General features: G+C 37.5%; 3 protein-coding genes across 4 annotated transcripts in view; 2 read left to right on the plus strand and 1 right to left on the minus strand.

Annotated features, from left to right (window-relative positions):
- LOC140154787 (very long-chain specific acyl-CoA dehydrogenase, mitochondrial-like) overlaps nucleotides 1-1482 on the minus strand; it is a 33188-nt gene extending 31706 nt beyond the window's left edge. The window contains exon 1 of the mRNA XM_072177358.1: nucleotides 1316-1482. Coding sequence (XP_072033459.1) covers nucleotides 1316-1389 — 74 coding nt within the window. The 5' untranslated portion in view covers nucleotides 1390-1482. The remainder of the gene's footprint in view (nucleotides 1-1315) is intronic.
- The window catches only part of LOC140154790 (density-regulated protein-like), a 260777-nt gene that overhangs the window by 221339 nt on the left and 12671 nt on the right, over nucleotides 1-26767 (plus strand). The window lies entirely within an intron of this gene.
- Nucleotides 3601-26767, plus strand: part of LOC140154788 (phosphatidylinositol 3,4,5-trisphosphate 5-phosphatase 1-like) — a 107043-nt gene continuing 83876 nt past the window's right edge. For both annotated transcript variants that reach the window (XM_072177359.1, XM_072177360.1), the window contains exons 1-4: nucleotides 3601-3977; nucleotides 4396-4570; nucleotides 9724-9790; nucleotides 21767-21905. In XM_072177359.1, the coding sequence (XP_072033460.1) occupies nucleotides 4431-4570; nucleotides 9724-9790; nucleotides 21767-21905 (346 nt within the window). In that variant the 5' untranslated portion in view covers nucleotides 3601-3977; nucleotides 4396-4430. The remainder of the gene's footprint in view (nucleotides 3978-4395; nucleotides 4571-9723; nucleotides 9791-21766; nucleotides 21906-26767) is intronic.

Raw genomic sequence — 26767 nt, forward strand, 5'->3', positions numbered from 1 at the left:
CAGGTTCGCCGTCGCAAATAATAAAGGAGACAAGGAGAAAAAGTGATCCCGCCCGGGAATCGAACACAGGACCTCAGGTTTACGAGACCTATGCCTTAACCACTTGGCCACGGGAGCTTCATGATTAGGAAAAAACAGTGGCATGAATGATCGACGGGAATTATATAAATAAACATTAATTTTCATCAGGTTCGCCGTCGCAAATAATAAAAATACATGCCACTGTTTTTCTGTGTTATATTTCCTCACAGGGAGGATGGCAATTTATTTCTCGCATTTACGGCTCTAGCTACTATCAGTCAATGAATTTTGAAAAAAGCAGGTGTGCTACAAATCGCACTCCTTAGCCAGGCGAGCTACATGTGTGCTGTTAATTGCACTCGGTAAGGATTTTAGGTGTGCTATCATTTGCACTCGGTAAGAAGTTTAGGTGGGCTATTTGAATTATTGCACTTGATATTCAGATAAGAAGCATTTTATGCAAATTTCCCAGCACTGTCCCACGCACCCACTGCATGACATCCCGTGCACAGAACTGACGAATCGTGTGCGTAGGATCGGTGAAATTTTTGTAAATTTTGCATTTTGGTAAGAAACACCTCGTGCATATTGTGTGTCTCCGTTGAAAAACTGGATCCTCCGCAGTAAAATCCACCATGACCACTTGAAATAAGCTTCCAGCAAGTCAGAAAAAATTATACCATGTCCAACAAAAAATTATAACTAGGCCGGCAAAAAACGCAATTTTTTGAAGTAAAAAACGAGATCCTAAATTTTGAAAAGCGAGAAAAGCGAGATTTCCCCCGAAAAATGGCACAAGAAGCTTTAAAAACGCCCGAAAATACAGAAACCTGATGCAAAAGGTTATTTTCGCGAGTTTTTATTTTCCCGATTTTATGTCCACTCGCGAAATTCGCGAAAATAAAAACCTTTCTACTTACAGCATATCGGTGGTGCATGGTGGGGGGTCCTAAATTTTGTGTTGCAAAATAGGAGGAGGGGTCGCAATTTTATTGATGCCGGCTTTTTGTAAATTTGGGACCCCCTTCCGACTCCGAAGAAATTGATAGCCCCCTGACATGCTAATACATGAATACACATTACACAATGAATGATGATTGTGTACACCTGTACTCATGTACTGTAGACTAGTACATGAGAGTAGTAGTATGTAGTCACGAGACTGACTGCACAGCAGTTACAATGTGACATTGAATGTCAATGCAATGCATGTATCATCTCATGCATGCTCGCTACACTGCACTATGCACACGAAATGCATGCTTAAAATACATCACGACAAATAGAACCATACCTTAAAGCAGGTGATAATGTCCGCTGCCGTACAGCTTGATTAAAAATCGGTATTAATCGTGTTGATCGGTACATTTTGACAGTAAATTTGTGCGATTTTGTTCGGAAAATACGAGCGTGAACTTCACAGGTCGAGTCTGGTCACCGGTAGTGACGGACACGTGTCCTCATATGACAGTTCGCTATGCGACGAGCGATTGAAATTTGACCAATGAAATAGCACGTTTTTCCTGACTCAACAAAAAGCGCTCTTGTTCATTGGCTAAAATGTAATCGCTTGTCGCTCAGCGTTCGAGTGTAATTTCAGCTTCAAACACAGCGCGAAATGCGTCATTGACGATTGTTATGTCATCAATGCAATTCGAGAGCAGATATAAAAGTAAAACATGGAAGTTCATTGTCAAATAAGAAAAACTGAATAGGAAAAATTCGGGATGGCCAGCGTTTAAAATATGGCTCTTGCTTTTGGAAGTGCAAGCTACTGAAAAACGTAAAATTCCAAAAGACCCGCATACTCCCTGCTTTGCGAAAACTCCTGGACAGATAGACTACGACTAATTTTAAAGTGTAATCGTAAAGTTTTGGCGATTGTCGCGCGGGTTAGGGACGCACCATTAGACTTTAAGGAGGGTTAGGAAGTTGGGGTCGGGAAATTTTTTTTATATAAAAAATTATAATAGGATTTTTTTAAATTTCATGCATTATACACAGTTAGGTGGGGAAAGTTTTTTTTAACGCGGCTGTGTACTCTAGACATTGTTTCTTTCGCGAAATTGAGCTTTTTTGAAATGTATTTACTTTGTTAGGCCTATGTTTTTTATAAATACAAAGAAAGAAAATCCAGATTTGTTAACTCCAACTGCTCTATTTTATGGATTTTATTTCACTATTTCACTCGTTTCCGCAATTTAAAAGGAAAGAAAATCTTTGTTGTACCATCGGGTATACTCGCGCAACAATGCATCGCGTTTTGTAGGCGTGCAATTTGTTAACGCACAGATACGCTTACGCACACGCATAACGCTTATCTGCATGCGTGGCGCATCTTATGGAAGCACTGATTTCATAAAAACCCAGCGGTCAAATGGCTCCGTTTTAGCTGATAAAATGTGGATTTTTTCAAGTTCTTTCCCCCGATTTAAACATCAAGATATGAATAGATTTCGCCCAAACTTCTCAGGGGGCTGTGGATTTACCCGATGTTCACGTAATGTAAGGTAGAAAAACGAGAACTGTCGCATTCTCCTGTGAGCTTCGATCAAAGTGCAAAATGTGACCACTTTAAACTTCAACGGCCTTTATTTCAATGTTCATTTTCTCGGTAAAATGATCGACGATTTAGGTAGACGATAACTCAATAAATACAGCATCTATAGGTAAGCAATTATGCTCATCATAAAAAGCATGATCGACTTAAGAAACGGTTTTCTAATTTTTTATATTTTGGTCTATTTCCGATTTTAGGCATCATTTTGTGCAAATAGGCGTTTGTGAATTTTAAAAAGTTCATTTTGATGCCTTATATGGTCAATATCTCAAAAAGTAAGGCCAATATCATGCTGCAAAAAAATTAAAAAAACCGTTTTTGGAATGGTGTCTCAAGATTAAGAAAAAAACAAAACAAACATTTTTGGAAAGAGTGTTTTTTTGTTATGATGTACCAAACAAAAATTGCCAAAAACTCACTTTTTTGTGATTTTCTTCATAATTGTTGTTTTTACACCAAATCTGTATTTATATTAAGATTAATAGATGTATTGCCTTTATAAAAATCTATACTTTTATATGTCTTGCGTGAATAATTACAAAGTTATGGCACTTTTACTACATGCATGTCTGAGAGTACACAGCTGCCTTTTAAAAGACAAGGGATCTACAAAAACAAAATAAGGGATCTACCATTTTTGGGGTTTAGGGTCAAATTCAAAATGCCTCTCTAATAGTAGGGCCCCTACTTCTAAAGTCACGGTGGTGGTGCGTTTAGGATAATTGAATTGAGTATTATATAAAATATAAATTTTATATTACCCTGAATAAATAAAGTTTCACCAGAGAAGATGTAATAAAGCTAGGCCTACTGCTCCGACCCGCCTTAATTAAAAAAAATCGCTGATTGCTAGCGTCTGGAGTATAAAACAGTCCAACTAAAATCGCCACATGTGATTTTTAGTCTCGAACTAAACTTGTGCACCTTACATTGTAAATAACACGTTCGGCGGATAGGCGATGATGACACACTGTGTAATAGAGGGATGCGGCTATACACCCGGAAGTAGTGAAGACTTGCGGGATTTACACTTCGCGGAAAGAATAACAATGCAAAACACCACACTTGCTCGAATAGTAGTTTAGTACAGGCAAATTCGTGCCTGAAGATTTTACAACTTTGAGCTCAGAATATTCTTACAAAGTATAGAACACCAAGTAGATCGTCTTTTACAACAGCAGAGCGCCATCTGTGAGAAGATAAGAAGGAACCTGTTGCAATCACTCATGACTCAAGTTGATGAGAAGTTCCAGTGCATGCTGATCAAGTTTGTGACAGGGGACCCGGAAGTTCCTAGAACAAAAATTCACCAAACGTGTACTAAATATATATTTACCTCTGTAAATAGACTGTTTAGCTGGGCAGGGATATGTAATCATATTGTAGCTGGTTTCTAGTAAGTGTTTTAATGAGGAAGAGATTAGTATAGGATTATTGTAACCCTGTAAGCTTTTCTGTATTGTGTCATGAGTGTACAGTGTATGGCATTGACAGTCAATGGGGATTAAATGATTGGGGATTTATTCAATTAGCCTGAGGCCATGATGTACACATGCTTATATGCAGTTCCAAAGTGCTTTTTCATTGATGTTTATCATTTTTACTCCGCTGTTGTCAGCCGTCGTGCTTTGTATGACTCCGCTGATCATGAGGCCCGCATGATGGAAGTCAACCGCTCTTCTTGGACCCTGGGGCATCATACATTTATGGCATGCTGCTAAATTGGAATTAAATGCGAGTATTGATATTTGACAACATTTTTGTCAGTATTTCTGTTGTGTATAATTTTGATAAAAATCTTTTACATTTCAAAGAAAGTTGCAACTGAGAAGTTGAGAGTCAACGAAGGATGACAGCTAGTTACCCTTGGTGTCATGGGAGCATCTCACGTGTGGAGACGGAGCAGCTTCTTCATCAAACCCAAACTAATGGCAGTTTTCTTGTGCGGTCGAGTGAAAATGTCAAAGGAGCATTCGTTCTCTCGGTTCTGTAAGTTCATAATTCAAATTTATTAAATGGTACCGGACAGTACTACCGGTATCCCTGACACCTCTATAAAAGTTGACTGCAGAATGGTCTTTAACTTTAAGTTTCCAATTCTTACACTGTATGGTATTTTGCAAATAGTTTTGAGTTAAAATTGTTGTGGAAGAAAATAATCTGTACTGTTTTAATTGAAATTATTTACTGAATACTTTTGGCATTTTGAAGTTTTGAGGAAATTATAATTTAAGATGTTCTTACATTGTACATGTACAATGTATAGTGCATCTTTTATTACCGGTGGTTTTCAAACAGTTCACATAGAATTTTTAGTAATATTTAGTTTCATACATTCAACATACTTTTATAATTTTGTCCAATCTTGTAGCCTAAATTGTGTATTAGTGTAAAATATGGTCATGTCATGATGGAGGGAAATATGTTATAATGAAAATAGGAAGTGGGCAAAAGTTCATAGTTTTTGTATGAGCTTAATAGATTTAAAGGTAATGCCATTCTGGGAAAATTTTTTAAAATTCTTGGTTTTAAAGTATCTACACATAGTCGTACACCTTGTGATTGAGAAAGCTGTAAATTGTATTGAGGCGGTTTTAGCATTTAAAAAAGCCATATGATAATGTATGATTTCCATGATTCCGTCAAATACTGGGGTATTAATTTTGGTATGCTTGACCATAAATGCTGAAATAAACTGGTGATTACTGGGTAATAACGAGGTAAAGCGAAAGAATTCCCACTGGATATTTTGGCCATTTAACATGGGGTTCTATGCCCGGGTTCTATGGGGGATTGAGGTGGCCTAGCGGTGAAGGTGTCACACTTTCAGCCGGGAGAATATAATCATCTGTAAGAGTTTGGCTTGCCTTACATGTACATGTAGGATAGAATTCTTTTCCTTTCTCAAAATGATCCTAAAGGTAGTGCTCCTGCATGTTATGTTCAGTTACTTTATAGAATACCGTAAAACCCCGTCTACAAGCATATATAGTGTTTTTTATAAAAGCTTAATTAATTCGAAAGCAAGCGTTAATATACCAATACAATTGATCTGTCTTATAATAATACTTGTTTGTATATGCTTGGATCCGTAATTTATTTGCTCAAACTCCATAATGGCGACTGGATTAATGTAGCTCTCATCAGAAGCACACTATATGCTTGTAGACGGGGTTTTACGGTATGTGTACACAATTACACACACATGTAAGGCCAAGAAAAAAAATGTTTGCTTACCCTCCAGTGAGATTTTTTGGGTGGGTTGGTCGGTCGGTCGGGAAAATATTTAAAAAAAAATTTTAATGACTCACTAATGGGCCTGTAGGCAATGAACATTTTTGGTAATGTGGAAAGATACATCAATACTTCACTTCAGACCTTCAACATGCACATATTTTTTGGGAGCTTTGTGGGCATGAGTCCCCCGGGGTAAAAGCAGGGGGCAGCCAAAAAGAAGAGGCGGCGGAAGAAGAAGGGACTGCAAAAAGAATTATTCTAAAAAGAAAAAAGGGCAGAATAAATATGAAAAATGTATGAAAATTTTGGAATAAAAATGGGACAATAAATCAAAATTGTACCGTATGCTTTTACATGTAGGGCCTACAATGTAGGTCACTATAGCTTGCTCTACACTTTTTAAATCCATCGGAAAAAAATGGGTCAACCTTTTCCGACTATTGATGAAGGGGCGCAAAATATAACTTTTTTGTCCCCCCCCCCCCCGGAGAAGCGGCCACGGTACGTCACTTATCAATACGCAAGAATGGCAAGATACACCATAGAAATTGATTCAATTAGAATGCCTTCATACTTATAGGCATAAGACGCAAGTTTATTGGAAACATTGATGCATGAATGGATAGTTATAAATGTTATAATGAGTTTACAGTAATGATGTTATTGGCCAAATTTAGCTTTGAAATGAAATTTAGACACAGAAAAAGTTGGTCTTGTGATCAGGATGAGTATCCCTGTGCACATTAAGTGTCAGAGCTGTTCGAAGTGAGAAGGGGACCCATTCCCGGGCCTGATATCTGCAATCAATCCTATATTGTAGGCTCCAGGATCGCGCATAACTGTGCACAACTCTAATGTTATGCAGTCTACTGCTTAATTGGAGTATAAAATGGTCCAGATCCAGATCTATCCAGATTTCTGAATATGACATTATGTCGGAAATTGCTCTGTTGACCTTCATGTGTAAACAAAACCAATTTCACATTATAAATAAGATTGCACATTATGGCTTTAATATAGAGCAATTATGTCCAAGAAAAAATACATTTTATTTCAAGGGGGAAAATTAAATGTAGATTTTACCAAGAAAGAAGGGTTTTTTTGATGAAATTATATGACATTTGCTAACCATAATTTTTTATTGATCTAGCGCATTTTGCTGATTCTAGTTCCAATTATTATTTTAACTTACCCTTTATGCCCATTGCACATTTATAGTTTAGTTAACAACATAGCTAAACTGTGAAAATGGGAAGAGCTGGGAAAGCTGCAAGGAAGTTTTAGAAGTTTTTAATAGATTTTTTGGATACTTTCCAAAATATGCATCAGGCAGGATGAAGTTTTTAGCACTACATAATACATACAGTATTTTATAGTGTGTCAAAGTTTGAATAAACCAGTTTTATTACGGTACTAATTAACAAAGCCAAGACCATCAAAGATTGTACATGGGACATCCAATGGCGTCACAGGATTTCATGAGTGGGTGCCATGATGCTGTATTCCCCTGACTGAAAAAGAAATAAAAGTGACATACCAAAGAACTAAGTATAATAATCTCGTCAATGAGAGAGTTATCATGGGGACTTAAGTTGAGATTGCCCAAGTACTGACTGTGAACTCAGGTAGCACAGTGGTAAAGCTCTGGACCGGTAATCCAGCGACCGGGTTCAATTCCGCTGAGTCCTGATTTTTCTCTCTCAATATTTTCATATGCCAGTTTGCTCGAGCCCCAATCACGCCATTTAAATGATAATTTCTCGAGCTTGCATCGTTTATTTCCGATCCTCGCATATATTAATTGTGTTTCGCATTGTCTTACGCCCTGCTAGGGTGAATCATATAGGCCGCCTCCTTCTTCATTATAATAATTTCACCCAGACTTTGTGAATAAAAATGTGCAGTTCTGATACCTTCCACTAGAAATGTGATGAACATCATTCTAACCATGCACATATTTTTGGGAGCTTTGGGAGGGCGAAGGTACATGTAAAAGCAAGGGGCGGCGGAAGATAAAAGTGTGGCAAGAATAATAATCAAAGAATAAATTTAAGGTGTGGCAGAAGGGGCTGCAAGAAGAATTATTAATGAAAAAGGGCAGAAAATTATGGAAAACTGGCCACCGCAGGGGTGTAACACCTCTAATTCTATATTATTCAAAAAAATTGTTGATAACTTTTGTTTGATCCTCCCCCCCCCCCCACCCCACCCCCACACACTTTCTAGATTTTTGTGCGCCATCCAGGCTGGAAAAAAATGGGTCAACCTTTTTGGGCTGTTGCTGCAGGGGGCAGCAAAATTTACATTTTCTGTAGCCCCCAGGGTAGGAGCAGCTGTGATACTGATACGCCAATGCTACATGTAATACATGTTAATCTATAGATTCCAATCTTGTTAGTACCGTATAGCGAAGGTTGTTGGTTCAAATCCAGCCAGATACACAGTTAGTAAGTGTCATACAAGAACCATGTGTTTTCTGTGCAGTTTTTTCTGTTTTACAGAAAAGAATGGAATACCATTTAGAGAGTGGATTTTGGGGCCGCCTTTCACACACACGGAATAACAGTCTGATGGCAATAAAATGCTGGGTCTAACTCATTAATTTTGTTAAATAGGTGGAGTTGGGCCCTTCTCCCACTCAGGTATTCAAATTGTCTCAAAATCAATGCTTTTGATGAGGCAGTGTATTGCACTGAGCCGTTGGCCAATGTACGAGTCGGAAATGTAATGACAATTCAGGAAAGTGTACAGAAAGAATTACTAAAGCCACAGGGACAGATAAAAAGAGGGATAGAGGGCAAGAGGAAAGCAGGAAAAGAGGAATGTGAGCTAAAGGGGGAACAGAGGAAAGAAGGAGTTTGTAAAATTGTTTGCAATAAAAATTTGGAGGGTGGTGATCACATTTGCATTCATTTTACGAGCCATGAAAACAGGGTGACCGTGGAACTCCGATCCACATTAAATGGCCAAAATAGCCAGTGGGGTTTCTTTTATTTTACCTTTTCAGACAGGAACCTTTCTTGACATTTATATAACTTACCTTATTTCAGCCTCAAGAATAATCAAAATTTGATGGAAATTATATGTTATGGATTTAGCATACAGTATGTACGGCATTCAATTGGAGGGAGGGAGGAAGAGGGGCTGTGCCAGTATACATACTGGAATATAGCCTGATGTGCAGTGCAAGTGTTGAAATATACAACATTTGAGGAGATTTATGATGGGACATAGTGGATAGGATGTATCTCATTTTCAATTCCCTGGAGGAATTCAGTGAAATAGGTTGCATGTGAAGGTACCTTAATCAGCAATTATTTCAAAGCAAAATGGAATATATACTAAAATAGGAGGGTCTAGAATGTATAAAGAAGGGATTATATTGAAAATTAAGTGGATGTTTTATGCTGTTGGAAAAGGCTTATTCAGGCCTGTATGCATGGTTAATTTTGGAGGGCTGCAGAATTTCCAAAAAAAATATGAAAAAAGTGTGTGGGGGTGTGTGTGTGTGTGTGTGTAGATTTTCTGTAAAAGGTGAATCCAAACCTCCTAAAAATTGCCCCTTTTTTTGGACTTTTGAATGGTTTATCACCAAAAAGTGGATCATTTGTCAATTTGTCTCCCAGTTTTGGACCATTTTATTGACAAAAAAAAAAAAGCAAAAAGTGTTGCACCGCTGTGTACGGGCCTGTGTTTATATTCAATAATAGCCTTTTCAGTTTTTATTTAAATTTGGTTGATGGCCTGAGCTTTCGATCCTAGCAGGTCTTTTATCAAAGGTAGTGGGTTATACATGTATTATCAACTCTAGCTGTTTTCGTGTAAGATACTAATTGTTGTGTAAAGTGTATAACTAAGGATGATGTTTTGTTTTTACAAATAATTGTTTTTGTTATTATTCCCAGGCATGAAGGGCGTATCTATCAGTACAGGATTCTACCAGCACCCCAGGGTAATGGATATATTATGAAGGTAAGACCCTATGATGTGTTAAAACAATACATGTGGTTTCCTGCACACTCAATCACACAAGGACGACAATTGCATGTATAAGACTTGAGACTAGTCTTGATTTTGATATTAAAATTTGGTTCAGGATTGGCAAATTTGCATTTTGTTTTTTACCATTTTGACAAATTGGTGAATTTGATTATCGTAACCAAGGGATAATACATAACATGAAGAATTGAGGCTAAAAGTATTGTCTCAGTTTGAGCACACAGCTACGTCATCTACAATTTTGTAGATGTGAAATCAGATTTGCTGTGAGACAATTGGCCCATACAGGCTGCATCAAAATGATTGGTACATATGGACCCATTAATTTTGATGTTTATTGAAAACCGTGCCTCTTCCAAATTCAACATTGGAAACTCCTGAAATGTTCCAGAATGTATAGTTTATGACTATTTATGGCAAATAATCTATAAAATATTTGGCTCTCATATTGAATTTTGATGTGTCAGACACATCCATAAAGCGAATGGGTACCAATCCAGGGGTACCAATCATTTTTATACAGCTTGTACATGTATTTGAATATTTTTTTCAAAGTCAGTCAGAAAAAAAAAAAAAAAATTAGAAAGGTTTGGCAGTAAAAATGGATTTAAAGCAGCAATTTTAAAATGAAAGCAGACTTACGCATGTAAAAATAGTGTAATGTTGAAGTTGAACTCTTTAATCAGCCTTACCCTTGTAATAAATTATTTTGATCTACAATCTAGGCAACTGGACCTACGTTTTTGAGTTGGAAATTTTCACGTTCTATCCTGAACGCATCATCAGCCCGATTGATCCTCTGGCGGTAAAAGTTGTTGTTGTATCACAGGTCACCTTCGAGTTCAACCTGAGAGGGATCTTCCTAATCGCTGAACTGTAGGCCCCGGCCAAGTTGTGACGTAGGCCGCCTCCCCTGTTCAGTGAAGGCTCCTCCCGTTTCACGTAAATTGCTTTTTTGACTCCTCTCTCGTACCATCTGCTTTCTCTGTCCAAGATCATAACATCCTTGTTGTCAAAAAAACCCAAAAAAACGTAAGTCCAGTTGCCTAGATTGTAGTTCAAAATAATTTATTATTTACTACCTGGATGAATGATAATCTTCACAAACTTACCCTTGTAAGCATGGTAAGGGGAAGGATTTCCGATTGGTATCAGCAAGGAGTTTTGATGCTCACCAGATGAGTCCAGAATGAGAATCAAATTTGAAAAAAATTGACCCCATACCCCAGGCCCCATGCATGTATCTTGTATCTTGTCAAAATTACTTTAGTGAGATTTGCAGTACTTAGATCTAGAGATTTGATTAGTGGCATAGATAGGACTATGGATTTATTTTAGCCATTCCATTTTTGCCATTCAGGTGTCACAAATGATTGGTAGTAATCAAGGTCGATAGAGAACACGTTACTGGGGCAGGGAGATCCTATGCCGGCCATTTCCGAGATTAACGCTGGGCAGGAAACAATTGGTTAGGCTAAATTCCAAACGGCGTTTCTTATGTTGTGTATATTAATTACAAGGTCACTGGTCAGTCTGTACTTTGGTCAGTCCACAAATCTTTTGGTCTTACTAATCAAAGGTATATATTAGGAGAACAAAGACGTATGTTATGGAAGATTATGATATGGACTTGAAAGTAAGTGACTCATTGAAAGACAACAAATGAGGTAAAACAAAAGAAAATTTCATTCCAGCCCCTATAATTATCATCAATGCGTACATTAGCTCACCGATCGTTATTGACCGAAGCTTCACACAGTGATGCACAATTTATAAGATGTATAACTAAAGATGAATAACAATATATGTACAGTTTTGAGTTTATACATCAATGATTCATGCATGCATGAGACATTTCACTAATATTCTGATCAGTGAACACAGTGAATAACATCGGAATCCCGGGTTTATTAAATAAACTTAAAATTAGACTTTTATTATTAAAAGCCCTTTATAGTACACCATTGTATTACAATCGTGCACAAGTAGAAATTCAAGAAAATGCTGTAAAAGAGCCGTAAAGTCCGCCCGGTCAATTTTGTTTTATTTTGTGTTTAGAAAATATATATATCATAAGCTTTAAAATGGTATATCATTTGACTTCAAACAATATCCAGAAGCGGGGTTATGGTTTGTTGAACTTTGCTCCTTCGACAAAATGGTATACCTTTTTCGGTTCTACATGTGTCTCTTTTCCCACATTGCTGGTAATAAATATCAAACAGTGTTAAAGAATGTCCTCTCATTGTTAATTGTTGGTTATACATACCTAGACCATGGAAATAGTAGATCTACTATTTCCATGCCTAGACAAAATACAGTGCTTTGTAACCCACCACTTGAACAGGATTTACAAAATGTAGCCAAAGAAAACAAAGACTAGAGATATTTAAGGACTCTATAGAAATGGGTAGAAGTTTATAATCCTCTTCAACAATAGGATTATTGATTGGCTTAAAAGGTGTTTGACTAGCGCTATCAAAATGAAATACATGTACATGTAGCACTAACTTGAGGTACCTTTGAATACGACCTTCATGCACATTTTAAACTGTAACTCGGAATACAATTTAGGAAATTACGGCTCATTCGTGGTGTACGGTCACATATGGCTTTAATGGACAAGATAGGACCCTAGACATTTCCTGCAAGCATAGGCAGGTGAAATTGACACTATGTCATGGTCTGGGATATGGTGTTGTCAAATGAAGAACAACTTGTTTACCAATTGGAGCATTTAATGATCTTGATCTGACTGGCGTGTTCATGCAGCGTTTGGACTTAAATAAGATTGTACAGATTGGTCAACCAGTATGATTTATCTGTACTGAAGACAGAGTTACACCACTTGGCAGATTTTTAACTGTCCAACTGCGGGCCTGCATATGGATTTAATTCTCTTTATCTAGAGCAGGCATTCTCAAATGTTTATTCTGAAGTGCACTGTCTGAAATGAAATGAACCCATGAAAATGAGTCCATTTCGCTAAACTTTTAACCCTTCGTAACTCAATTCGCCACAAGCACCCAATACTAGATGTAACTTTACGAATGAGTCCTTGTATTAAGTCCCTATTATGAAGGGTACAGTTCATAAGTAAGTTTAGTGAAATGCGGTTACTCTTGGAGTTTTTGCTTTCTGGAAGGCCTGGGAGGGGCTCTCCTGGCATAAATAGGCATACACTCTGGAAAGTAATTTTATTGACTCTGTCAACCAAACACATGCCTCCGATAAATCATAACAAGGGTATGACAGGTACAGTGTATTACACTGGTTGCTGAGTGAGTAAATATTAAAACTTTTGAGTTTGATCCCTTTTGTCTTTAATTTTCCTTTTGTCTTTTTTTTTTTTTAGTGAGGTTGCGCGCCACTTGGACCCCAGCGTGCTGCTATTTGAGAATGCCTGATCTAGAGTATGGATTTATCACAGGCATACACCTCTAACTGAGATACTGTGTAAATTATGCACACTGTTGACTGCTGGGTTATCCTTCTATCAGTGGTTTGATTCTTAGGATTTTTCCTGATTTCAGGATTCGTTGTGTCCAAAATTTTCGTAATTGAATTGATTTTCAGCCAATTTTGGGGTATTTTAGCCCAATTTCAAGACATTTGCAGGATTTTCTACTTCTTTCAGGATATTTCACAAGCTTTGAATCGCATCCCTGTTGCATATAGATGCATTATATCTGATTTAGTTTGGGACTTACTTTAATAGCTTGCCCTGGTAAACACACATGCAAGGATCTCTCATTACAGGTTATAGAAGTAGACAGTAGGCTCTCTGCATAAACTCAATAATTTGTTATCGCATTCAATAGGCCAGAACAAGCCCTAATCCTGCTCATCCGACATGACCTTTTGGCCGAGAAGAGAGGAAGTACTACAAAAAGGTTGGTTTATAATTTGACCGGGGACAGGGCTTAGAGTGCTGCTGTGGGCAAAATTTTTTAGCTTATGTTTGGTACTCTCCACAACTTGATGGCACAGTGTGAAAAGATGTGAAATTCATCTGGACATATGATTTGGTCTCTTTTAAAAAAATGTGTTTGAATCTTGTTTGTCTCCTTTCTGCTCCTTTTCTCAGGGTAGGGTAGGGTGGGGTGGGGGAGGGGGTAAGGAGGGTGCATTTGGTAGGAAAAGAACTTTTGTTCCATGCAAAATAAATACTTTTGTATCTCAAAAACAATTTGAATAATAATGAGCACACAAGATGATCCCTTTATTAAGAAACCATAAATTCTTACTAATTGCTTATCATTTTACAAGGAAACCATTTTGTACTTGGCGGGACTTCCTTAATGCAAGGAAAAATAGAAGTGCGTTTATGTAAGAGACGATAAGGATCGTCTTTATAAATAAATTAACCACAAATTAACCCTTCTTAAGTAAGCATCCAAATGCCGTCGCAAGGAAACACACAGCATCTATTTCAGTTAACTACCGGTATATACTGCCTCTTACTTTATGAGTGGTTTAAAGTAAAGAAGATATCTTACGCTTCCCATAATGCATTTCTCCCATTTTCTGTTGTTGTTTAGGGCAAAATGGGTTGATGAAATGTACCTCAATGAACAGCTTCCAGATGTTGCAAAATTTGTTCATTTCTTGACTATCGACCCATGTTTAGCCAGACTATTCTCAAAATGAAAACAAATGGAACATGTACAAATGTAATGGGAGCGAAATGAGGCGATGTATCATGTTGCAAAGGATTCTGGGAATGGTAAGATATCTTCTGTGGTTTGGATGGAGGCTGGTAAAAAAAGCATCTCAAGGCAAAAGGAAGGATCTATTTTGTTATTATTTACAGTTCATATATTCTTAGAACCACATAGCATCAGAAAAGCGGTTAGAAAAATAAGCGGAGTGTATGAATATTACATAATTGCACTCATGTATAGTTTCGCGTACTATGTGCTGTGCATTCAAATCTTGCAGGAGTCATTTTTCTTGAAGGTGGGTGCATTGTTATTGGTCAAATTCCCTGACATTTTTTAGTATTTTGTTTGGTATAAGTAAATAAATAGCAGAAATAGCAGAAATTGCATGATGAAATGTGTATGAAATAGGTAAATAAATACAGATCCTTGATTGAGAGATTGGACACAATAAAATGCACTTGTGCTGAATGTTGATGCGTCAAATGCAATCCCCCTGCATACTGCAGGGCTCATGCATTTGACGCTTCAATTTCTCAGCACGCATGTATTATTGAGTCCTATTTCTCTCTCAATGAGTGATTTGCATTTATTTTAAACCTATAAATACTACATGAATGTTTACTTGGGAGGGTAGGAGGGTATTAGTGCACTTCTTGTACTGTCGTTGGGTGAACTTGATCCGACCAGCTATTTTTAAAATACATGCAGCACTTTAATTATAGAAATCCTCTTTGAACTGGACTGTAGATAAATAGGTATGTGTAAGAAACAATATATAAGGTTGTATTTTAGCATAGCAAAGTCAATTAATTTTAGCTTGTTTTCTTTTGACAAGGGGCAGTCTTCAGTGAACGGCTCTTTTCAGAGCCACCAAACCTTTAAATTTAGCAGATACATGTAGGTGAGGTATGTTTGTTTTCTTTTGACAAGGGGCAGTCTTCAGTAAACGGCTCTTTTCAGAGCCACCAAAACCTTTAGATTTAGCAGATAGGCGAGGTCTGCTTGTTTTCTGTAGACAAGGGGTAGTATTTAGTGAACGGCTCTTTTCAGAGCCACCAAACCTTTAAAATTAGCAGATAGGCAAGAGCTGCTTGTTCTCTGTTGACAAGGGGGCAGTCTTCAGTGAACGGCTCTTTTCAGAGCCGTCAGTAGGCAAGGGGCGGCCTACATGTCTCATTCTTAGGTACTTTGTCCTGAAGAAGTCAGAGCTACTACTGACGACAGCTGGACAGTTCTAAACTTGTCCAACGGCGAACCCGCTAAAAAAATTGTAATATGAATTCCCATTGTAAAAGCCTATCCCACAATTTAATTTTAGTTTTCCATCACAGTTCCTTTTTATTTCAAGTTAGTAAATCTTCAAATCTTTAGATCTTTGCTGCTAGAAGTCTTGTACACTGTTACATCGGGTGATGTCAGGTACGGTAAATCAAAGAATAATCTACCTCAATCTATCCCAATGCCCGCTCAGTTCAATGAAACTTTTGTAGGCCTGTGAACTTGCACAACGGAGTGAGGTATACTGTATTAGGCTTTTAGGCTATTCCAGTTGAAATTTGCACACCCCTATCAAAGACACAACCTTAATCTCCCACATGGGGTGAAGATTTCAAATGGAATCACCCAAACAGGCAATTCCATTTGAAATTCACACTCCTTGTGTGGAAGATTAAGGTCATGTCTTCCATAGGGGGTGTGTGGATTTCAACTGGGATAGCCCATTAGAAACCTTGCCACTGCTATGCTCTGACAGACTACAATGCTCCGTACTCTGTTCAATATGCTTTAATGTGACACGTTCCAGGTGTTGAAGACTCGATAGCAGTTTTTCAGCATGCATCCTTCCTGTAATAAAAAGTGAATGATATCAGCAAATATGGTAGTCTTGTTTAAGGTGACGCTTTATCTGAAAACCATTGAGAGCTTATTTTGAGAAAAATAAAGACTTCAAATCAATGAAAATAGCTTTGTACATGTAATTCAAATATTGTGCTTGGCTGTTTTTTAGGTCTTGTTTAGGTTCCTTTGGCCATTAAGAAGGAAACATTTCACATTTTTTTTCCATATCTTGACATTGACACACATGTACCTCAATAATCACAAGATGCCTGCATTGCTCTCGAGCTACATTGATACCGTGAACAGTTCTTTTGCCAGGGTGCAGGACTTGCACATAAAGCAGCTGGGTACTTGTATTCAGAGGTGCAGGATATCATACAGTGTATGGATGAGCTTTCAGAATGGACCCCAAACAAGTATTTTTCTGGGGTTTCCATAATACCCTAAACACATATTTTGATCACATTTACTTCCCTACAACAACGGAACACAGTCATTATTTTAAGTTGCCATTTTTTCATGTTTCATGTTCAATATCCTTTATATGATTTTTGACAATTTGTATACCCTAAATGAGTTATTTTTTGATGAATCTCTTCAAAGTTTTTGAAAACTTTGACACTTTAATAGCTTGTCAAACACTTTGACACTAGTTAGCTTGCTTGATGGCACTGGACACTAACGCTGCCCATATCCGAGAATACACATCCCAAGCCAACCCAGGAATACCATCCTGTCCGTTCTGGTTCTTCTTGGCTGCATTTCTACAGTGTGCTAGGTCCTGTCAAACATGGCTTTTTTCTGATTTTTAATGACATCCTAAACAATGTACGCACACACACTTGAAAAACTACACTTTTTACTCATTTTTTGCAAGAATACGATAATCAGTGACCCAGATTTTTCAGAAAAAAATAGGTTTGTATATTAAAAGGAAAACTATACCTTTTAAAAAAAAATGTGAGTGGACTAGTTGCCACCCCCTGTCTATAGGCCAAAACGAAAATGTTGAAAAGGTCAGTGCTCTTAGTGTCACCTTAAGTCTGAGAAAAAGGAAAAGAACTGTCTAACTTGGTGAACAAAATAATGGAAATTGAGATAATGGAATGCTGCTGTGTTGGGAAAAAGTGAAAGGAATTAACCTCCAAAAATGGTGTACTGAAATACTGTCAAAATTTAACAAATTAAAAAAAGAGGTGTGAGAGTTTAAAAAATGGAAGATACTTGCGACTGAGCTGCATAAATCTGAGGAAAGGAGTTGTCTTTTATAAAATCTAGCGTTCACATGTTCATAATTAAACAAATCTATTTAAGCTTTTTTAAACATAAAATGCAGTAAATTGTTACCATTCATAATGTTAGCTAATTTGAATTTTGCCAAAAGCTGTTAAAAATATTCACTTGCAGTGGCAGCACCATGGGGGGAAGGGGCAAATTCCCCCAGTCAGAACTGTTGCCCCCCAGTAAAAACCCAAAGTTATGAACATTTCCACTTTTTATGGCAATTATGCGCATAAAATATGTTGATTTTGCCCCCCCCCCACCTGAAACTCACTTTGCCCTCTCAAGGCCCCCACCCCCCCCCCCCAACCCCTGAAAAAAAATTCCTGGCACTGCCACTGTTTACTTGATGACACATCATGTCTTGCTATTTTATAAGTAACAGAGATGCCACTTTTCAGGGTTTTAGCCTGATGCCACTTTTTCGGTTTTAGCCTGAATTCAGTTTTTTTGTAAGTCAAAATTCCTGTGTTTTTATTTATTTTCAGCCAGTTTTGGGGCTTTTTGGTCTGCATTCACATGCTTTTTCATGTTTTTCTCACCAGTTTCAGGGTTTTTGAGTGAAACTGAGTGGCACCTCTGACTGTAATAACCAGTCTGATAATAATAATTTAATTGGAGCATCTTTGCAAGAAAAGTAACTGGGATGATAATAACTTCCTGAGTATCCACATTCATATTGAGAAACATTTATATGTAGTTGCACGGCAAAAGGTGAATTTTGAGGAGAATATTAGCAACAAAATTCATTTATTTGAAACATTTTAAAGTTTTCATTTGAAGACGTCTCAAAGAAGTGCCAGTAGTATCCCATCTACCTATAGAGGGCAGCCTAACGTAACTACATGCGAAGAGATAGTTTGAACTAAATTCCAAATTATGCATGTTTCCTAGACAGGATGTTAAAAATGAAGACTCTTAAAATATCAAGAAACTTATGATAATGATGAAGAAGAGTTTAGAAAAATAGACAGTTCATCTAAGCTAAAATATTATTTGCTCAAAAGACCATATATGTTGATAATTTACACACTAAAATGAATACCATGCATGCATCCATGTGATCAGAATATTTCATGGAAAATGTGGAAAAATGTGGAAACAAATGTGAAGGAAAGTCCCTAGATATGAACCAAGATGGCCTCTGGGTAATAAGGGCATAAATCTGCCATTTTCCTGCAGTGCATAAATTTTGTCCTATAATCTTTCATTCCTAATTTCCGTCTTCCTCTACCCATGGCTTAGACTCTTACACACATTTCTTCTTTAACACTCTCCATACACCTTCCCACCTTATCAATGTTGTTGCAGCACTGCGAGAGAGTTGGTTGAAATTAAGGAGTCATGTCCATTTATGGCGATGAAGGTAGAATTTCCACCGTACTTCTTTCTTGTCTTGATCGTAGTAGCCTATATTGCCCCCATTTTCCAAATGTATGTAGGCGAAGTCTGTATACTAGATTTAGATAACATATTTTGAATGAGCTCTTCCAGTTGAATCCACTCATGCCTATGGAAGACATATCATGACCTTAATCTCCCACACACAGGGTGTGAATTTCAAATGGAGTCACCCATTCAGGTAACCCCATTTGAAATTCACACTCTCGATCTGAATGATTTTAAGTCATGTCTTCCATAGGGGGACAGGGGGTGTATGGATTTTGATTTGAATAGCCTATTTTGTATGCTATGTGGGTAGAGGTTAATGTTCTGAACACACATTTGATTTATGCAAATGAGATGTGCGGAATTATGGTCACTATGGTAACATACGGCTTCCTTGACATGAAGTGGACTGTAGACATATATGTCAGGATTAAAACAGGAACATTTGCATATCTCCTATGTGTTACATCCTATATGGCATAGGATCAATTTATGCATCACTTTATTTTAAGAACATGTGGGTTTTGGAAAATATGTAGTGACACAATGTTGCACATGTATGTGTATCAGTGAGTAAGATTAAAATCTTTCCCTAGAGAAGTCTTTTTTAGGGGCTGGACTTTTGGAACTTTCGAGTGCCATCTTCAGAAGCATTCGGTGCCACATTTACAAAAATTGTATCATGGGCAGAATAATGCAAACATTCAAGTATTTATAGTCCATTTAGCTGCCTTGAGACGGTAGCGTCTGCGAGTGATACACACACGATCAAAAGTGGTGTATCTATAGGGCGTTGTCATGTTGCGCCGCATCTTACGCAACAGATGCACCACCTTGGATTGCGTGTGTATCACACACGAACACTATCTACTGTCGCGAGGAAGCCAAATGGATAATAAATATACTGCCATAGATCTAGTAAATATACTATTTGTCAGGTGTATGGATTGGCAGTGGTGTACTCAGATCATGTAAAATCAACCAACTCTGGGCATATTTCAGTCATGCAGCCTCCTGTGTGGGCTATCCCCCGGGTTGGCTCTCCCCTGGGTTGATGGTTTCTGGCCACGCCTCTGCCTGTTGATACAATCTATCCTGGGGAACACTATTTTCCCTCCGCAAGTTATATGTATATCCAAAAATGATTGAATCCACCCTCTCCAATTCCGTTCATTGACCCACTTTTATAGTAACCTTTGGAAAATTGGAAAAGATATATATGTTTCCATTTCCAATAATGAGGTAGAACCAAAGAGTACCAACTCTGCCATGTTTGAATGTACCGCATATGGAGGGCAACATAATGTACCTTTGGATTATTTCGCCTTGCTCCCAGCAAACTGTGATTTGAAGTGTGTGGTTGTTTGCAGTCTGCAAGGACGTGTGATTTCTTCATTTTTTGTTGCCAAAATTGACAGATTTTCTTTTATTTTCAGCCTATATTTGGTGTTTTACACCGGTTTTACACTGTTTTTCAATCCTTGTTTTAGAAATTTTCCTCTTTTTTGATCTGTGGCCTCTCACACTTCTGATTGTGCATGTAACATGTTATGCTAATTGCTGTATTTTCAAACTTTTGCAGTGCTCAAATTTAAATAGTCAAGTATCGTTCCAGTTTGGGCTTAAGCCGATAAATGCTAGAGGTACACTATTTGCCCTCCATTGGTGACAAACCAAAATGGCAGCCTGGGATTTATCATAGCATTACACATGGCGGTAATTTTGAGTTAATGGTACTCTTTGGGTCTAATCGCTGTTGTTTCCAGTTACTGCCTAACTCTAAAACAGATATTAAAATAATTACAATGACAATAGTTCAGGCACAAATCAAAAGGCTGATGATGTCCAATCAACTGAAGTCCTTCCATTAGGGGGTCAAAAAGTTACGTTTGTAAACATTTGTCAAATTATGTTTGTAACAACTAGTTAAAATAATGGTCAAAGTTCAGTCTTTTGGATTTTAATTTTCAACATATCACACTTACGTTAGAGGGAGGGAGGGAGGGGTCAGCCTCCGAACAAAAGGACCTTCGTTTATCAGGCCTGTGAAATCTCCGCTACAGAGCGGAAATCCGCTTTTTTCATTTTTCCGACCGATTTCAATTTCAGCTTTTTTTTTAAACATCAAAAATCAAAATAGTGTCTGTGCACTTCTGATAGCATTACGTGTTGCAATAAAACGACTGGAAATAAGATTAACGATGTTTGAAAGGTCATGAATCCGGGTCATGAAACGCAGGTCATAACATCATCGCGATATTCTTTGATTCCTCGTCCATACTCATTGTGTAATACGTTTGTTCTGGAACTGCGCCCATCGGATGATGTTAAAAATGGCGCTGTGGTTGCTGTGGGGAAATACGAAATTATGTGATTGTTCGTAAGTGATTTACAATCCAAACCATCCATCGGAAGTTTCACATTGGATTTCATAAAAAGCATATGGAATTAAGAGAAGATACATCATGGCTACCATAAAATGTAATTTTGTCAAGCGACACTCACATTTAGGCCATGAAATGGAAGCTTATAATCTTCAATTTTTTGCTTTTGAAATACTGCTGAATAGCATCGAATTTGTACTGTAGTTTGGTAGGTAAATTTTCCGATTTTTTTCGAAACCCACTGGTTGGTAAATTTTCCGCTTTTTTTTAAAGCCATTTCACACCCCTGGTTTATAGGACATCATCAAACTTTTGGTTTGTTCCCTTATATTTATAACACTGTTTATGAAGAGGCTAACAATTTCATTTTCCATATTTTATTTTATTTGAAGTCTTCAGATCCAGTCAAGCAGCATCCATTCAGCAATTTGGGTGAGCTAATTAACAGCTATAAGATATCAAACAATGGACTATGCTGTGCTCTCAAGAATCCTGTCGAGGCTCAGAAGATGGAGGAGGAACAAGAATCAGGTGAATAATATACATGGCAGCTTTCTCCTCCCAAGAAGAAATACATGATATGTAAATATAAATAACATATAGCTGCCTTTTGACTTGGGAGGTAGGTAGTCAGTCTGTTCATGAAGTAAAAATGGGCTATTCAAGTTGAAATCCATACACCCCCTAATAGATGGAAGACATATTTAATATCCCACACAGGGGTTGTAGATTTGAGATGGAATTGCCCGTTAAAATAACCCCATTTGAAATTCACACTCCTTGTGTAACTAATTAAAGTCATCTTCTCCCATAAAAAATAAGTGTTCATTCCCCTACAGCTCCCTCTGCTTATGTATCTATGTTTAGAATGGTTTGTTTAAGTTTGACTGTCTTGCTCAGACAAAGATTTCATTATTTTGTCAATTTCTAAAACAGGAAGATATGGCTTCTAGCTCATTCATTGCATTCATGCATGAGCAATTTTGGTAACCATTATAAACATCCGTACAAATTGGAAAAGTACAGAAATATAGTCTGGGTCACTGCAACAAATCTCTGTCTGCGTGTCCTGTTAATCACTATAGTGATTGATCACTGACCAATAAGATAAGTTGTTCTTTCAAGAAGCAAGTAAGGGGCTTTCTCATTGGTCAGTGATTGTTCAATTCTCATTACATTTAATTAAATTTTAAACAGATAGTCTTTAGTCAGATGACAAATGATACTGATGTGTGTTGTGCTTTCTGACATCATGATCCAGTGATGGGAGGAGCTCATTATAAACACGCTGATTGATACACAAGAGTTATCAAGTGCACCAAATCGGTGGTGTAGCCAGGGCTTTACAGGGGGAGGGAGGGCAAGCCAACTTTCAAGGAGGTAAAATTCGATGAAAATGATAATAAATGGGCTAAAGTCTAAAATTCTTAAATATCAGGGTGGCAAACATCACAGGGAGGACAAGAGGGCAAGGCTTCTCATAGGGGGCTAATCACTTGCCCCTTACCCCATTGACTACACCACTGAACCAAACAGTATTGGGCTTTTAAAATTTTGCGATTTGAGTTTGGAAATTTGATGCACATGTTATGGAAACCACAACTCAAAACTTGTGCTGTAGTCAGGCCTCTAAATTACTTTTGTGGGCACCCTACATTTGAAACTGAGGTGCAATGTTGATTGAAAATGGAAGTATGAGATGCAATAGAATGCTTGCGTTTAAAGATTTGTATCATAATTTTGCACTCCCCCTTTGAAAAGTGTATCACAACAGACAGTGAATAGTGATGTGCAAATAGTGATGTGATATGGCTTAAAGGGTTTTGATCTGATTGACAACCTCATTCCCATTTTTCTTCATCAGAACTGACATTTTGGTATTGGAAGAAAGCTTATATTTTTCTCATTATCCCAGTAAAATTTAACACCAGAGATATGTTTCATTTAAATGGTGTGAACAATAACATTGAACCACAAAAGAAATTATGGATTAAACTATGGGGCATTGTTTTACATGCCTTTGCTTCTTATATCGAAACCGCTTGAGCTATACAACTCAAAATTTTGAAACATTGTTTAATGGCAGACCTCAATGCTAGAGAGAAAACAGAACATGAAAAAATCGGACCGCACCCTGTTTAATAGTGGTCTGGCTGTGGTTACTTCATGTATATGAGTTCTAGAGAATGACTAGACTGAAGACAGTACACATACAAAGTAGGTCAACATTATGCTACCTGGATCTGTAGTGCCTTAAGGCTGATATGGATAGTATGACAGAAGTAGACCTACTATAGAAGATTTATTGTTGTGCTATATTAATCAAACTTATGTTATCATAGTTTAACCCTTTGAACCCGAAACTCTGTTTTTCTGGCATCACATTGCATATACCCAAAATGCCGTTTTTCCGGCATACAGATGACGTCAATACAACCTTTGCCATTTGGACCATTTAGGCCAATCAGATAGCTTGTTATAGCAGGAGTTAGGCATACAGGATCAGGTCAAGGCTTCTGCTAATGTTTCAGCAAAAATAGTGAACAAAACCACCAAAATATGGCATCAAAACGCATGTCAGCGGCCAATGTTTTGGCTGCCGTACTCGACCATGATGATGAAGATATGGATACTTCAGATTATGAGATTGAAAGTGACTTTGAAAGCAAAAAATATGAGGATTTTATTGACAATTCGGTTATACTGCATTGGATACTATGTTTGTGTGAGCGTATAAATGTTATGTGCAGGTATAGGATCAAGCTAGATGAGTTGCTTGTTGCTAAGGCCTAAAAAAAGGTTTGATTGCCCTTACCCGACCGACCCAAGAAATAAACAAATCACAGTCGCTTTTTTTTCAAAGTCGAAATGTAGCTTTTTAAATATTTTGATGCAGTGTTCAACTCTAATTATCGGTGAAATTTAGATCTTAAAAGGTGTAGATTCTTTAAAAAAAAGATTTGACCTGCCAAACATGTGTAGCTTTTTTGTCCTCATAATTAATATATCAATGATCCCCTTTTCTAGGACAATTTTGGTATATGGATGGCTAACATTCCTTTTTTCAAAATTTGTCAATTCTATCCTCAAATTTTTACCCTCATTGTAGCCAAATTTTACAAAATTTGGCTGAAAATTGTGACTTATGATCGATGGGGCCAAATTTTGTGAAAAATTTGTATTGATGGGTCCACTTTCAAATTCTCAGTGGCACACCCCTACGCAAACAAAACTTGAGTACTCTCCACCCGGATTGTATTATAGATTGAAAGGGAAGGGGGAAGAGCAGCAAAATTACAATTTTGTCAACTTCAATATGTGGAAATTGAAACTAAACTGAGTGATAGCGAATGACCTCATTTTTACTATACAATAGGCATTGAAAGAGTCCATGCACATAGTAACACACAGTCACCCGTATTGTTATACAAGCTATATACATCCCTTCCTTCCTGTAGTAACTTGCTGCCTATATTTGTTATATGTAGTCAGTTCTGTGAAATCACGTAGCCTGTGATGTTACCAGCTGTTACTAGCTGTAAAAGTTCATGATTCTAAGCATTATTTACATGAAGGCATTGAGTTGAACTTTAAACAGTGCAAAAATACTTCTTTCTGGTCGTGTTGCTTAATTACGATGATAAACACAACATAAAAAGAAAGTTCTCACTTATGTAACCCGTCATAAATCTAAAGCTGCTCATGTTATGACGATTTGATTGACACAATCATGTGCAGCATCTTGTTAGCTCTAATTTGATACCACGTTTGCAACCAAAACCTCTAAATTGACAAAGATTGATACCAGTATATGAAACTTGGTGCATTTGTAAAAGTTGCAAATTTTAAAAGAAAGGAGCATGCAGAGCTGTAGAGGTGAATTGCAGAGAGTGACCATAACACAGCCAGAAACAATCGCTAGGTCATATCGATCGCACCATGCCCTAGAGGGGCTCAATGCGGGTATGCAAGCTTGACCATGCATAGAATTCCATCTGCGTGATCATTTTGATTTGCACCAAGTTTCATACGCTGATATCAATATTTGTGACACGATCTGGTCCATGGGGGCCAAAGGCGGCAAATTTGAAACTGAAATAAAGGTAAAAATATGGAGTAAAAAACAATCAAATGCATAAGAAAATAGACATAAAAAAAATCGTAACTTTTGAACCAAGTATGCTAGACCTTTGGTGTTTTCAGTAAATGATAGCCTACTGTATGTATAATGTAATTTTCAAAAATGCCTCCTTCGGCCCCTATGACCAGATCGTGTCATATTTGTCATATTAGAGCTTTTGGTAGCAAATGTGGTTTCAAGTAGAGCTAACAAAATGCTGCACATGACAGTTACAATCCACAGCAGCTGAAGGGAGTATCCCATCATGCATCTGCTTGCTCCACATACAAAACATAAGTAAGAGCGGCTTAGATATTGAGAGCTATGGATAGTTTCACAATACTTTGGAGATCATATTTTTTTCAAACAAAAGTCTTAACTCCCCTGATATAAGCGAGTAATTGAAAGTTGAAGTGAGGGATTTTGTGTACACTTTCTATGGCAAGTGCAGTTCTACTGTGGTACTGCAGAGCATGATGGGATACACCTATCTGCTGCTGTGGTTACAATCAAATTGTCATAACATAAGCAGGTTTAGATAAATGATGGGTTATATAAGTGAGGAGTTTCTTTTTGTGTTATTGTTTGTTTGTTTACCCAGGTTGGTCTGTGAGGAACACATGCTAATCCATGGAAAACCATGGACCGTTCCAAGCTCATACAAATGCACAAGCCTGGATAGCCAGTGTAGGCTAATATATGCATGCTGGCCTAGATAGCTTTGATATGTTTAGTTTACTTTATAATAATACTAGCGGGAGACCCGCGCTTCGCGCGGGTCCCCGCTAGTTGAGTAAACGGGAGCGGTTAGTAAACGGGAGTGTTTAGTAAACGGGAGTAAACGGTGATGATAATCATGCTGTCTTGGTGTAGATTATTCATCCAGCAATAATCAGATGTTGATAATCATGTTAGCTCCTGTCATGTAAGAACTTTTATTTAAGTGAATATCCAGATCTGTGATAATGTTGTTATACTCACTCAATCCCTCAGATTTATTTTGCAAATCTGTCACCCAATGACCCCTTTTTTCACCAGCTTACACCCAATGACCCCCTATTTTTTAATACAAATTTACACCAAATCTGCAAATATTTTAGGCGCTTCGCGCGCATTGTGAACTAATTTAACATTTTTGTAGCAATTTCAGTTTCCAAAAGGCAAAATTTTTCACAAAACGTTGCCCAGAAAGTTATGTTTTACGGTTAATGGCACTGAATTTTAGCGTTCTCACACATTTTCTTGGGGGCCCCCATTACTGAATAACCCCCTT

Source organism: Amphiura filiformis, chromosome 6 (genome assembly GCF_039555335.1).
Source record: "Amphiura filiformis chromosome 6, Afil_fr2py, whole genome shotgun sequence".
In the NCBI taxonomy this organism is placed as follows: domain Eukaryota; kingdom Metazoa; phylum Echinodermata; class Ophiuroidea; order Amphilepidida; family Amphiuridae; genus Amphiura; species Amphiura filiformis.